This window comes from Haemaphysalis longicornis, unplaced genomic scaffold (genome assembly GCF_048455015.1).
Source record: "Haemaphysalis longicornis isolate Haplotype H1 unplaced genomic scaffold, Haemaphysalis longicornis Haplotype H1 scaffold_4, whole genome shotgun sequence".
NCBI classification, from domain to species: Eukaryota; Metazoa; Arthropoda; class Arachnida; order Ixodida; family Ixodidae; genus Haemaphysalis; species Haemaphysalis longicornis.
In genome coordinates, this window is record NW_027526361.1 from 167,024,978 (window position 1) to 167,039,724 (window position 14,747).

General features: G+C 44.9%; 1 protein-coding gene across 1 annotated transcript in view; it reads left to right on the forward strand.

Annotated features, from left to right (window-relative positions):
- Window positions 1–5,125: 5,125 nt before the first annotated feature.
- The window catches only part of LOC144179500 (gamma-aminobutyric acid receptor subunit pi-like), a 95,570-nt gene continuing 85,948 nt past the window's right edge, over window positions 5,126–14,747 (forward strand). Inside the window, exon 1 of the mRNA XM_077707880.1 lies at window positions 5,126–5,209. Within this exon, the coding sequence (XP_077564006.1) occupies window positions 5,192–5,209 (18 nt within the window). The 5' untranslated portion in view covers window positions 5,126–5,191. The remainder of the gene's footprint in view (window positions 5,210–14,747) is intronic.

Consider the following 14,747-nt stretch of genomic DNA (forward strand, 5'->3'; position numbering starts at 1 on the left):
CACTTTCTTACGGAAACAAACAATTCATTCTTCGGGATGGAATAAGAAAAAGTCTTCCACATCCACCAAAAATAGATGCACTGTGGAACCAATGTAACGCAACAAATCAATCAAATAAAGCCAATTTCCTGTTACAAAGGGGTCTTGATGGTCAAACCTCCTAAATGCTTCAGCAAGCACTGACTAACGTGCAGTTTCAAGGATCCCTTCTCGATCACAATAGACCAAAAGGGTACCCCATCTTTGTGGGATTTCAGAGTAAAAATCTTTTTTCAGTAGAAATTATTGTTTTCTTAAAAATATCGTGTCGATATTTTTTATCGCGAAAACCCATAAAGATGGGCATTGTTTAGGTCCATTGTGAGCGACAAAGGATCCTGGGGGCTGCACGTTGGCGCGTACGTGCTGAAACATTTAGGTGGTCTGACCATCGAACACCCCTTTGTCACAAGAAATTGCCTTGATGTGACTGATTTTTTAACTGGCAATGATTCCATGGGGTATGTAGTGTGGGCACGCATTGTTGGAGATGCAAAAAAGAGTGCGGCTTGCGGAAAGAAGCACACTAGGCGCTATGTGGACTGTGCAGTGTCTATTGTTAAACAGTTGCCGCTTGATAACGGTAAGTTGATTGACTATGAGGTTTAACGCGCCGTAGTGGAGGGCTCCGGATTAATTTTGACAACCTGGGGATCTTAAACGTGCGCCAAAATCACGAACACACGCGCGTTTTTGCTTTCCTCCTCCATCAGGAAAGCGACCTCCGCGGCGGGGAATCCAACCCCCGTCCTTGTGTTCAGCAGCGCAACGCCTTAGCCACTAAGCCACCGCGGCAGGGTGGTCGCGGTAAGTACTATATTGGACAAACTGGCTTGTGTTTCAACGACCGGGCCTGTGAGCATAAGCTGTCGCTTATAAGTAATCGATGGGCGCACCTTCCTGAGCATTGCGCAGTGTGTGGCCCTCTATTTTCACAGTTTCGCAGTAAAGATACCGCAGCAGAGACACCGTGGCATGCCGAACTTTTAGAGGCGTGTCACATAAAAAAAGAGGGCCACAGACTGTGTCCGTCGTGGATGTGTTTGCGAGAGAGTGAGTTTCGCCTGTTGCGCCGTAATCAGTAGCAGTGCATGTGACTGGCTTTTCAGGTGGTGTGTTCGCAGGCGTGCCTGTGATGTACCGGCATTTATAAGCTAGGACGTGTTTCGAAATAAACTAGTTTTTTTAATAATAGTAACCTGTGTTTATTCAAGGAGTACATACAGAAGCAAAAAATGGGGTTGCCAAAGCCTACAGGTGGGCTTGGGCGGCGTCGCCCGGCAAGAACGGCCTTCGCTTCTGTAAAAAACACTCATTGACAGTGGTAACTGAATAGGAAGGTAAAAAAATACAAGCAATCAAAAAAAGAGAAAAAGGAAAAAGCGAAAAAAGGGAAGACGAAAAATTAAAGGGAGGAAAGAAAAAAAGGAAAGCAAACAACAACCAACAAACAGAAGAGACCAAGAGAAATAGACAAACAAAGATACAATAAATCAACATGGGTTGCAGCTACATGGGTGGCATTTTTCTTATCACAAGAAAACAATTAGAGAACAAAGAAATAGCTACCAATCACCTCACACACACACATACTTCAGCATGTTTTTTTTCGCGTTGTTTTTCCGCGTTGTTGAAGAGAACAATTCCTCAGGCAATTCGTTGAAGATAAGGCCGCGCAGTCATTCCATAATGGGTACGGGCCCTTGGCGTCATATATCGAGGTATGTCCCGCAGAGGTATAGGTTTAACAATGGGAGTTCGGTAATCCGTACACCAGAAATATTTTGCACAACGATTTGCTTAAACAATGTATCGAATGACGGTAAACCACTTGCCTTAAATACACTGTCGAATCCGGCACGTGTGACTTATAAAGAACACTCCTGGCTATGTTTTTAAAATACTATTAAATCTCTTTTTCCAGGTAGCGGAGCAGTTGAAAAAACAGCACATGCCATAACGAAGAACACTATACCCCAAATTTTGAGCTAGTATTTTTCGAACAGACAAAAGCAGGAACACTTTTAGGTTGTACAGCATACAAGTAGTAGTTTTAAATGTACACATACGTATTTAACAGACTCGACACAGAAAATACGGGCACAGGAGCAAGATGCACAATTTTATGAGTGTATCGTGATAAAGCAGTCGTTCGGCACTGTTTTCTGTCGATTTCGGAAACAAACTAGCCGACTTTTTACAGGGTTGGTTGTTATTAAATTTGCTTCCAACCAATCCGCTACACTTCTAGCATCGTCTTGAAGATTTGAGAGAGCGAGAGAATAACCAGATTTGCCAGATACCAGCAGGGTGTCATTCGCGTATTGATAAAGTTTCGAAGTTTTAAGAACAGTAGCTTAGTCATTAACGTACAAATGAAAAAGAAGAGGTGACAAGATAGACCCTTGCGGGACACCTCTCTTAAGTCTGATACTATCACTCAGCACCGATCCAAGTGACACCACTTGAGAACTATCCCGAAGGTAATTTTGAAGCAGAGATAGACATGGTCCGCGGAAGCCATAACGGTATAATTTAGTACAGTGTATGCCACGGTTCACAGTATTAAACGCTTTCTTAACATCAAGAAATAACCCAAAAGAAACCTCATTCTGATCTATGCTGTTATGAAGGGTATCAGACAACTTTCCAAGTAACACCTGCGTGCCCGCGCCGGAGATGAACCCGTTCACTCAGTAACTCATGTTTTGTTACAAAGGAAGTCATGACACCTAATACGTGCTTTTCAAGAATTTGGGAAAGACAAGATACAACTGAAATAGGGCGGCAGTTTAAACAGTCCTTTTTTGCCGCTTTTATAGAGGAGAACCATGCCTGCGCACGTAAGACTGTCTGGCCAAGAGCATTGTTCAATTATGTTGTTCAATATAAACAAAATAACACCTTTTATATACCCCAAAATTTCTGCAGAGATCACCTATGTGTATGTTATCAAGCCCTAATGATTTGTTGCGGCTTAAACTACTGACTATGCAAAGGAGATCAGGCTCTGTCGAAAATGGGATAAATGTGGACGATGACACAAGATTTGGTAGTATATTGTTACTTTCGCAGTGAACTGGATCGTTTTGTTCCGATGAAAACGATTCATTGAATTTGTTGGCCAGGTCGGAAGTAGCGGAACCAAAGTTGCATTCTATTGTGCTTTTTGTAGACAGGCGTTTGTTACCTCGTAATAGATTTACTCAGGACCATATTTTAGTCATATTGCGACTAGACGCTTTGAATTGTTCGCTACAGAATTGCCTCTTTTATAAACGAATCTGCAGGGTCACTCTATTTTTCACCGTACGGAACTCGCCGCGCAGCGCTGTGTTTTTTTTTTTTTTTTGTTAGGGGCTCGGCGACATCTTGCCCAAAGCATATTTTTTCGTTTATAAGTGACAAAACACCAGGGGTAAGCCATTGATGCTCATCCCTTCGTTTTTTTTATTACTTCCGTTTTCTTACCCGCCTCCTTCATCTGGCCTAACATGCGAACGAACTTGTTATATGCAGTGGCATTGTTATTATCTAGAATGAAAGAATTCCAGTCAAAGGTAGCAATTTATTTGTCAAACTTTTTTTATCTAAGATGGTGACAGGATGAATATGATCCGCTTGTAAAGAGTTGGATTTGGTTAACTGACCCACAACGAAGTAGTGATCTGTTAATTTCTGCAAATTAGTGAGCGCTCGTCTGCATGGGTAGTGACCGCTCATCTAGTCTACTTGTGCTTGTCTGTCCACGCCGTTCGTGCTCTTTTTCATTTATTTAAACCGATGAACAAACTCGCCAAACAAGAAATAGTATTTTGTTCCATAAGACAGTAGTTTAACGTCACCTTGAATGTCAAAGTAAGGAGTAGCATTTATAGTACAAATTAAGAGGAATGAACAAGACCCACAGGACGACAAAGAGGACGAGCACTGACTCTGAACTATAAACTAAATAATATATTCGGTCTGCATTGACAATCAACAAAGAACGCACTCGGTATGACCAAAACAAAAATAAACCAATAGAGAAACAGCCAAGAAATTTTTTTAACACATACAAGGCGTGCTCTAACGGGAGTGAGATTTTTTATAGCCGTAATGAGTTTTCCAGAAATTAATCTCTTCTGTACTAAGGAGGCTAAGGAGGGTTTACTGGTATACACGCATCCTTCATTCGTTAGAACTCCCAATCCCTGCCCCTAAATGAGAGGCATTTGTTTCAATTAAGGCGTTTGTATTCTGTATCTTTCTTTCTTGATCATCTTCATTTTATTTTTATTTTATTTATTTACTCTCAATTCACCATGCGTTACAGAGAGCAGTGGTGGAAAAACAAATAACAATATGTAAAAACAAATGGAGCATGTTTGAAAAAGGGTATGCTTTTACGGCACTCTTGAAGTTGGCCGGGTCTGTGATTGATGCGATGGAAGCGGGAAGGTGATTCCAGTCCGAGCGTGTTGTGGGCACGAATGAATTAAAATGAATATTTGTACGGCTGCTTGGAATTGCAACATTGAAGGGGTGATCGCTGCGGGATGAAATGTAGGATGGCGGCAAAAAAAAAACCGAGTTACTCAGTTAGTGCATGGTATGGTACAACTTGTAGAAGAGGCACTGGCACGAGATTTTGCAGCGAAGTGATAGGCTAGGTAGCAGACTTCATACGAGTTACGCTTGCCGTACGGGAATAGTATTAGTTGGACAGAATGAAGCGAGCGGCGCGATTATGAATTGCTTCGAGGGTACTGATGTGAATGTTGCGATCGATGTTGACGTTGTTCCTTCACTAATGGTTCATACCAACGAGGTGTACTGGGCAATGACCCTGTAGAATTGAAGCGGAGAAATGGCCAAGCGATTACGTAATATAATTAGAGAATAATTGTTGATTGATTCTGATAGGAAAATAGGAAAGAGCCCAATTTCTTTCGTAGCATTCCATCCGATGCGGGAAATGTCTGTATCGTTTTATTGTCATCATCGCCATTAACGACAAGAACGCGTAAACACATTAAGAAGCGTTCCTTGCAGGCAGCCTATTTCCGCATGTTCTATTTGTTCTCCCCTTGCTCATAGGCTTTGAAGTCGGCAGCCGGAGCCCAAGAAGAGAGCACTCTGGCGCAGAGGAAGAAGAAGAAGAAGAAGAAGAATGCTGCACTTGGCTGTGGTAAGCATGCAGCTCGGCTCAGCCGCTTTTTAGCCTGCTCCACTTTGGCATCTAGCGCACGGTGTTGGGAAACCTGTGAATTTAGCACACTTAAAGCACACCTCCTTAAGGATCTCTTTAGCGTTGTCGATTTGACTGCGCCTTCCGCACGCTCCATGCTGCGAGCAATGCCAGAGGCGATAACTGCAAAGCGCTAGGATTTATGAGTGCCAGGTTTTTCGTACGTCACCCAGCTTAGGTTGAGGGCGCGCAATAGCGAGGGGAGTGCCCGCCTCTGCCTGTCTGTTCTTGTTCGCGCCACGGGCCACTTCGCCGCTGTGTCGCTGTCGTGCATTGCAACAACTAGACCGGCTCGCGCTCGTCGCTCGTTGACTGTGTTGCTTATTGGAAACGGCCCAGCTTAGATGCAGTCGCTAATTTCACCGACTGCGTAGTCTTGCGTATGCCGAACCAGTTCGGCATCAACCTTACGCCTAAAGAAAATCAAAGCCTCAAGGCTTACGGGAGAAAGCATTCCTAAAGGACACTAAAGTCAAAATAAATGTTGCATTGCATGGGTTGATTACCTCACCGGGAACACGAATATGCCACTCTTGGCGTAGCGTTTTTTTAAATAACTTAGAAAATCGTGAAAACGTGGGGCAGCCGCCTGTCGCCATTGGCTATACCTGGCAGCTTGCACAGGAAGTGGGTAAAACGTTTGGAGTGCGAAACGTCTTTCCTGGCTACCGCTGGAAAGCGCTACTGTTCCGTACTTGGTAGAGTTCCTGTATATCGCATAGCGCAAGAGTTGCGCTTCTGATTGCCACCTGCCGCGAGTTCCAGTTCTACAGGAAAGCCCGCTTTCAGTGCTGCACACAAGACCCAGTATTCAGTCAGTTCTGCTCAACTGAGCATCGGCGGTTGCTGCGGAAGCGGCGAAGCGGTGGCCGCTCAGCTGATAAGCAGCCGAGAATCGTGCGCCAGTTTTTGTCGCGCCGCTCGCCCCTGCCGTTGGCGCGTTGGCCCGGTGGCAGCTCCTACATGCGAGGCGGGTTTCCCGCAACACCTGGAACTCAAGATGGCGGATGGACGCGCACCTCTGCTCCCCTAGGGCATGCGGTTAAAAGGAGGAAAATATTCCACGTTTTGATTGGCTCCTGAAACCACTGTCAGATGGGGACAAAAGTTAGGGACATTTAGAGAATTTGTTGTTACAGCGAGCAGACTTGTATTGGCCTCGCGCGTAGGCTCCTAGGGAATTCCCTGTAAGGAACTGTGTGCCGGCGTCTAGCAGCAGACAACGCAAGAAACAGCTGGACGTTTCCTTTCAGTTTTGACGGGTGTCTTACTTGATGATATTTTTTTATGAATGCGGAGCGTGCCTGCCTGACCGTGCCCATGGTATCGCCCCGAGTTTGCCCTGCGCTGGTTCCTTTATTCTTAAAAATTTCAAAACTTCTTTCTCCTCTGTGTGGCCTTAATATTACTGCTGCGCAGCACCAACCAATCATCCGACCTGGAGGACGTCTTCTTCATTATTTCTCCGACACTGAATTTCCTCTGCGTTTAAGTTTCTTGCTTCTTTCAAAATCAAAGAAAAATTCCTTGCAGAGCTGCGAAATTTCCTAGAAGCGCGCGCGTGTACCGGCCGGAGAGAACACTAATCTCAATAGCACTTTTACTTGCGCAGTGTGCCACTTTTAAACTAAAAAAGAACGTAGGATGAGATATTGCCCCTTCAAATCCGTTTCCAGATCTGGTCATTTCAAAATGCACATTTATTGGCGATAGATGGTGGCGTACCTTATTTAATGGCTCTCAGCCTAAACAAATTTGTATTGTTGCAAGATGCTTGATTGCTATCACACTACTGGCCCTTTGTAGTAACCGATGTAAAGCAAGCATTAGATTGCTTCCAACTTACAGGCTTCAAGAGCAGATGTGAAGGCCAGTATTAAAATATGCAAAATTTTTAGAACATGCTGTTGTAAGTGAACCTGCAGTGTAGCATCTCAATCTTCAAACATGTGCTCTTGTGAAGACCTTTAAAATGTTCCTCGGACAAATGAATTATCACTTTTCAGCTTGAGAGGTAAAACTTGAAATGGTTGTGAATGCTGGCTACCTGGCAGTTCGTTGTTTAAACTGCAGCATAAATACCAGATAAGAGACCAAGGGACGATGACGTGCAAGTGCTCGTGTTTTGTCCTGCACATCATTTCCACGTTCCTGCGCTATGTAAAAGGAATATACAAAATTAAGGAGACAGTTTTTAGTTTTATTATTCCCAGCTCCACAGCCATAGAAGACAGATATCAGAGGTGCCCAGCACAAACGTTGTAGGTGCATCCAGATACTCGTTGAGACCTCTGTCACTGAAAAGAAAAAACAAATAACATTTTGAAAACTGATCGAGCATTACATATATTTCCTTAGAAGCCTCCCATTCAAACTTCTAATGACCAAATAGCTTAAACACAGTATACTATTATTGTGTTCCTTGCGTGTACGTTTTTTAGTATGCGTAGGGACACTGATGTTTCTGCTGTATTTTTCTTTTCTTTTTTTTCCTTGTACGCACTTGGCAGAATTCTCTGATGTCATTATTCTTCGTTCAATCTGCTCAGGTACCACGCCCCTCATTAATGCCCATGGGGCCATAAGGGTACCTTGAATAAATAAACATAGCACACCTACATGGAATACATGGAACTACGTCTACGAATTAATGTTCCTGTAGCAGTTTAAAAAATTATAAAGTAAATAATAAAATGCCACCTTTCCACGAAAACCCCTAATACAAATAAAAACACTGCCAACTCCAGCTTTCCTCAAAATTTTGTATACCAGTCTCTTTGAACCAGGCAATAAAACTGTAAACATCTTGCATACAATTTTGTTTTGCACATAAATTGCAGGCAGTACTGGTCCCAGAGATTGATTTTGGAGGGGGGCTAAGGCATTGCGCTGCTGAGCACGAGGTCGCTGGTTCAATTCCCGGCCGTGGCGGCCGCTTTTCTGATGGAGGCGAAAAGCAAAAACGCCCGTGTGTACGAGATTTCGGCGCACGTTAAAAGATCCCCAGGTTGTCAAAATTAATCCGGAGCCCTCCACTACGGCGCGCCTCATCGCTTGCGTTGCGTCGGCGCGTTGAACCCTACAATCATCATCATTTTGGAGGGAGCGAATTTTATTTTTTTTGGGGGGGGGATGCGCAGGGGGGTCGAATAAAGAACCCCTCCCCTCGTTGTACCAGTTTTTCGGAGGAGGTGATAACCATGGCGGCGTGCGCGCGTATGCGGATTATCCCGTTTGTGCACAATCACTTAGCGGCACCATGGTTTTTGGCCCCCCTTAGGCGGTACAACGGCTGGCTCGAGCCCGCATTTCTGACGGTCGGAACACGTTTGCGACCTCGCACAAGTGGGATTCTTGAAAAAAGAAAAAGTAAAAAGCTGAGGACCTCTTTAAGGAGGGGGGACCGCCATTGATTGCAGGGACCGCCATTGATTGCAGGCAGCTTAACTTAGGTGTCGCAGAAGCTGTCGTGCAACGATGACTTACTTGCTCGTCTCTATTTTTCTGATTTTGCCCCTCTACAAACAAGTCACATCTACACTAGCCATGAGGTTGGTCGACATGTTAACACGTTCCAAAAAAGGTAGCTCTAGTGCTTTTTTCTAGCAGTATTTTAATGTTCTTACTCTCACTCCTGTGCCACCTAAGGGTGGTTCGGCTGGAGAGCACTCCTCTGTGTGCAGCAAGTTCTATGGTGGTCCTATAAGTGGCAAAGACAAAGTAAAACAAAACCCTTTCTCATGTAAGGATGATCCTCTGCTAGTTGAGTGCAAGGGAGAGATTGGTTGACCTTTGCACGATAATGTCTTAATCACGACTATGTTCAGTTAGGTGTACTCAACAATTATTAGAAGTACAGAGCAAAAAAATGTTTCGAAGAACGACTTAGAAATACTGATGGCCAGAAATGGGTGGCCAGAATGTCACGGCCTCTTGTAACTCCAAACTCAGAACACCAGCTTAAAACAATTAAAAAATGCGTTAAAGAGACAGACAACCGATTTTTGCCGAGGATATGTTCGTTATCCCAAATGAAAGGCCATCACTTCAAACACTTTATTCCGAAAAGGTTTTGCTGATAGCGCCCAAGAACTTTTTAAATCGAAATTTTTAGATCTACGAGCCGTATGTGTCCTCTCAAAAAATAATTCTGGCAACCATGACATACAGTAGCGCGGCAACATACTTTCGTCTGTATGCGAAATGAAAAACGATATTTAAAAACTTGTCCCTAGCTACACAAAGTGTGAATCACAGGCTTCTTTATTCTTTTGTGTTTTTTTTTAATTCAACAGTCTATTTTGCACGGATGCGCCATCTGTTGGGATAGACGATAGGTAGAACCTGGCTTCATGTTGTGGAGATGGACATGTAGGTGGCGGTAGCGTCGCGCTGCTAGTGTGGCTGCTCCGCTGAGTGGCCCGAAAGAATGCCCACTGTGGGCGCGCTTCGCGCCTTTCTCGCACCGTATGTGCGCACGAAAGGCGCAGACAAGAGTGGTATGTGCTGTAGCCTGTAGTTCGGTTACTCAACGTTCAATGCCTAGCATGGAAGCGGTAATAAGTTTCATTACGCCAAAAAAGTGGCGACCCATCGGGAATCTCAACAATGAACTTGTACGCCGTGGCTAGTAGCAAGTTCGATCTTTCCAGACTATGGCTTGAGCCTTCAATAAAATCAAATAGAAACAAATCAGGAAGAGTCGATCTCCGGAATTCAGTTGCCAACAGCAGTTTCAATCGCTTTCACTGGTAGCATGACGCATTCTTGCATTTGTGGGATGCCCTCAAACGATAACACCACTTAACCGCCCCGACATTTTTTCTAAGAGCTTAGAATATTTTTTTGTGTGCTTGAAAGGCAACATCAGATTACTAAATTTTAGCCAGCGCAAAGATATAAATGCAACCTTTCTAACAGGTCTGCGCGCAGCTTTAATTAAATGAAATTTTACGGACGCGCGCAGTACAATCAACATCTCATGTTAGGCTAGATTTTTGCAACGTGACAAGCAGGTTTACAGTGTGTAAACCAAGCCTCTGGGACCTCACAGTGCGCACAGATTGTCTGTTACGCCTTCAACGTCGACCATTTGCGTTCATTTTAAAATCTAACAGGTGCCTAGAACAGCGAGATGTGTTTGCATTCTTGCATAATGTCGCTTACGAACCATAAAGATGGCAAATGAAGTTGTCCTGTTGTAGTAAAACGTTCTCTTTTTATTTCTCATTACGAAACAGCGCAGCGGGTTCCCGGTAGCTACTTTGTTTTGTAAACTGAACTTCGCTTTTGCTTTGGCATTTATTTCTTGAGTATTGGCTAAAAAATGCACGATTAAAAGTTTTCTTTGCATTTCGTTTTTTCTTTTTTTTTGGGTGGGGGGGGGGGGGGTTCTGCTAGCGTTTTGCGCGCAGCGAGAAGAGAACGCATGTAACGTGAAAAGCCAAACGTGGGTCTATCAGTATTACTTGCAATCGAAAGTACGCTAGGCGTCGGGTTCCGTAGCGGCGAAAAAGAGTACTTCGAGAGTAGACACCAGTATTTTCTAAATTCATTAAGCAGCCCTTTTGGCCCGAGATTGTCCAGGAATTGTGGCTGGCCTTTTAAAAAATCGCATTGACAGCGAGCATTGTGGGAAAATTTTAAAAATCCAGCGAGTCACGGCACACACCCTCAACACATGTGGGCAACAAGGTGCATTATATCACGCGATTTTTCCTCCTTTAAACATAGGTCCACCTTAAGCGGTTAAGACGTGACCAAATTAGGCATTTTGTTATGCTGAGCGAAACATATTTCTGGACAAGGTGATTTATGACGGGATTTGAAAGTGGGCTATATGAAAATAACACACGAAATGCCACAGGATAGGCGCAAACTCACAACTTCTTTCTTTTACCGAGAAATCCCCCCGAAATACCCTTGCGCATCCACCGAAACGGATTTTAAATAAAACGTAAAATTAGCAACACAGTATATGCATCGACTGTCCAAAAATGGTATTTATTTTCGAAAAGGTACGGGAAGAATTCGATCTCACACAGACACTTGCGGGTGTAAAATACGTCCCCGGTAATCTATGGGCGATAGCGCACGGGTCGTGTGCAATGTAATTGTTTTTGTTTGTTTCTTCTTTCTAAAAGGACACAGCTCAATTTTAAAAGGGTGTGGCAAATGCACGGGTATGCACAGCTCTTGTCACTTCGTGCCCGTTTCGCGTATTAAACTTTTACCCTTTAAATAACCACCAGGCCACTTTCCCAAAGCACCCTTTGACATTCCCGAAACAGCAGTCGACTGCACTTATCAATAGGAAAAGTTCAATGTGTCGAAGCAATGCTTATACTACGTTTCAGGCGTATAACACGTTCCCCACGGCGAAGATGTTTTGTGGAATTAAACCAGTGCATTAACCCGAAGCTGTCGCTGATTATTGCGTATCTAGAAGAAATGCGCAAGCAGAGGTAACTATTTTATTGCTTCCTGCCACACAAGTGCACATATTGGTTGTTTTATCGTGTGCAGCACGCGTCTTGCGCCGCGGGCAACGTGAACGATCAGACGACGCGAGAGCGCCATCCACACTAAAAGCGGTTCGTCTCGCCGCCGCCTGGGGCCGACTGTGTTCGATTTCGGGGCGAATACAGGAACTTGGGGCGAGAAAGCGCGCAAGCTGCGCACGGCTGTTTAGTTCGACACCAATATTCGCGGAGCCCGAAAAGGCCAAGATGTTTTTCTGCAACGAAGCGCTAGTGAGCGTGACCACGGGCGGCGCTCCGAAGCGTGTCTCCGTGACGTCGGCTTAAAGTGGTCCTGAAAGGAGTTTTGAGCGCACTTAATGAACATGCGCAATCGTTAGGTTGGGTGGTCAACGTCATCTGTGCCAAGTATACCTTTTTCACGTGTAGCGGAAAGCTCACGCTTTCGTTTCGAAGTTTGTTGCCGCGTTCCCACACTTTCCTGCGTGTTTTTGGGCTCCGTCATTTCGACGTATGTACGTCATAGATTCCCCCGTGTACGTCACAAGAAGAAATCTCGCGATTGGACGGCTCTTTCTCGCACTTCTGGCGAAGAGAAGCGTTGTCTTCTTAGCGTCGGCGGGTCGCTGCGGCATCTTTGGCTTCCTGCAGCACGCTCGACAATATTATGTTCGTCCATATTTATCTCTTTTACTTTATTACCACGCTTCTCGTTGAAGCGCCTTGGTTAGGTCGACACGACGACGACACGATGGCGACACCGACTTTCGAGTTTACAGATCACCTTGTTACACGACTCTGGCAGCGACACGAACACATCGGCCGATCGACAGTCTGCGTTGTGTGACTGGCTCGCTGACATGAAGACGCTCACGGCGACCGATCGGCCGAAGGGTCGTGAGGAATTGATCGAGAAGCTTAAACTGCTTCCCGACAACATTCGTGCCGTAATAAATGCGGCGCTGTTGCGTTAGTTCCTACAGTGTAATAAACACATTAAGGTCAAGCTTGAAGCCCCTACAACTCAACACTAGCGCTAATTTGATTTTTTATTTCTTGGCAAAAACCAAGTGGAGGCTGAGACTAAAGGCGAACGTGGCCTGACAGAGGCCTCAGTCACCCGATTTACAGCGTACATAACAACACGTCTGTTCACAAATTTAAGCATGGTAGCACGATCGTAATGGATCCGTATTACGGCTTAACGGCGCTTCGGCCGTTCGCTTTGGCGACAATTTGCTTCCCAAAGTTGCAAACTACATATTCGTGTGCAACCAGCAACGCTTGTAGAAAATATAAGGTCAGCTAATAACAGAAGAGGAGATATGAAAGCTCTATTAGGTAATAAGAAATCAATATCAACCAAAGTTTTTAGCGTAAAGCCTGAAACAAATATACGGCAAGCACTAATCCGGCAGGGTGAAATCGCAGTCGTAGCCGAAACAGTGCTGTTGATCGAGGTAAGCTATGGTAAGGAGTTCATGGAACCTTACTGCGAAACTGTTATTCAAGGTTTGTTCAGGTAACCTACCAAGAATTCTTTAAATCATGTAGAAAACATTAATGAGACACAAATGGCTTTATTGATTTATTTATTGATTGAGTTAATGATTGATTGGTTGATTTATTTATTGATTTATTTATTTATTGATTTATTTCTTGAATAATTGGTTTATTCATTGATTTATTGAAAGGTTTAACGCGCTGACGCAACGCAGGCTATAAGGCCCGCCGTAGGGGAGGGCTCGGGCTTAATTTTGACCACCGAAGGATCTTTAACGTGCGCCGCAATCTCGTACGCACGGGCGTTTTTGCTGTTCGCCTCCATCAGAAAAGCGGCCGCCGCTGCCTGGAATCGAACCCGCGACCTCGTGCTCAGCAGCGCAACGCCTTAGCCACTGAGCCACCGCGGCGGGAAAGACACGAAGGGTGGGTCTCAATGCAGTATAGAGGTTATTTCCGCACAACCTTAGTGATGTCGTGATGCAGTGGACTAAAGCCTATCGCCCACTCAGTAGAAGTCATCGGTTGAAATCCCTGGAGCGTGGTTCTTTTTTTTTTCTGCTTTTTAAGTGACATGGTTTGAGAATCGTATTCGCGAATCCAAAACAAAAATTTTGAGTGGGACTGTGGAACTACTATATCAGTGCATAAATGGGGCCAGTTAGTCCGAACTGTAAAACACTGTTAAATAACGCAGTATACACGGGACAACATAGAAGAGGTGACACAGGACTAGCCCTGGAGCTAGTCCTGTGTGGCCTCCTCTTTGTTGTCTCTTCTGCACCGCGCTGCTAACCATGTTTCACTACCATATCAAACGGCAATGCATTATTTTTATGCTTTATAAACAATGATCTTTTTAAACTCGTGCTTTATATATAGAGAGAGGCAATTGTAGTTTCAGGGAAAAAAATACCGATGTGTGTATTTTGCCAAATTGGTATGTCTTTAATACATAGTTTACTTACACCCACCTAAACAAGACCCAAGGTAGGCTTGGGTAGGGGGAATATATCGTCGCGGTCGGCCACCAAACTCTCCAAATATCGCAATTGGCAGCACTGGGCACGTATAAAAATAACGAGTAGCCTTTATAGAGAGAACATGGCTTCTCGGCGATCAGGAGAAAAAGCAAGGCTGTAATAATGGTTTTGTGCAATCATATGCGCAGTCGAACAAAGAGGCAGGCGCACACGTCCCCAAAATCTCACACTACTCTTCCGAGACCTCTCGTAATATCTGTTGCGGTGTCGCTCCCATAGCGCCGTCTTTAGTTCCCAAGTGGTGCAGAAAAGCCACTGGCCACGCCGCGGATGTAGGAACTATCGCGCCGCTTGCAGAAGTCGCCGCGGGCGTGTACCGCCGCCAAGCGCCAGCAAGCGCTGCGCGGGGCAGCCAGAGCCGCTCACCTGCTCACAAGTGCAAAAGGAGGGCGGTGCGCAGCCCTGAAAGCGGGCTTCCCCCGTCGGATCCGGTGGCGTGGCGGCCCGTGGAAA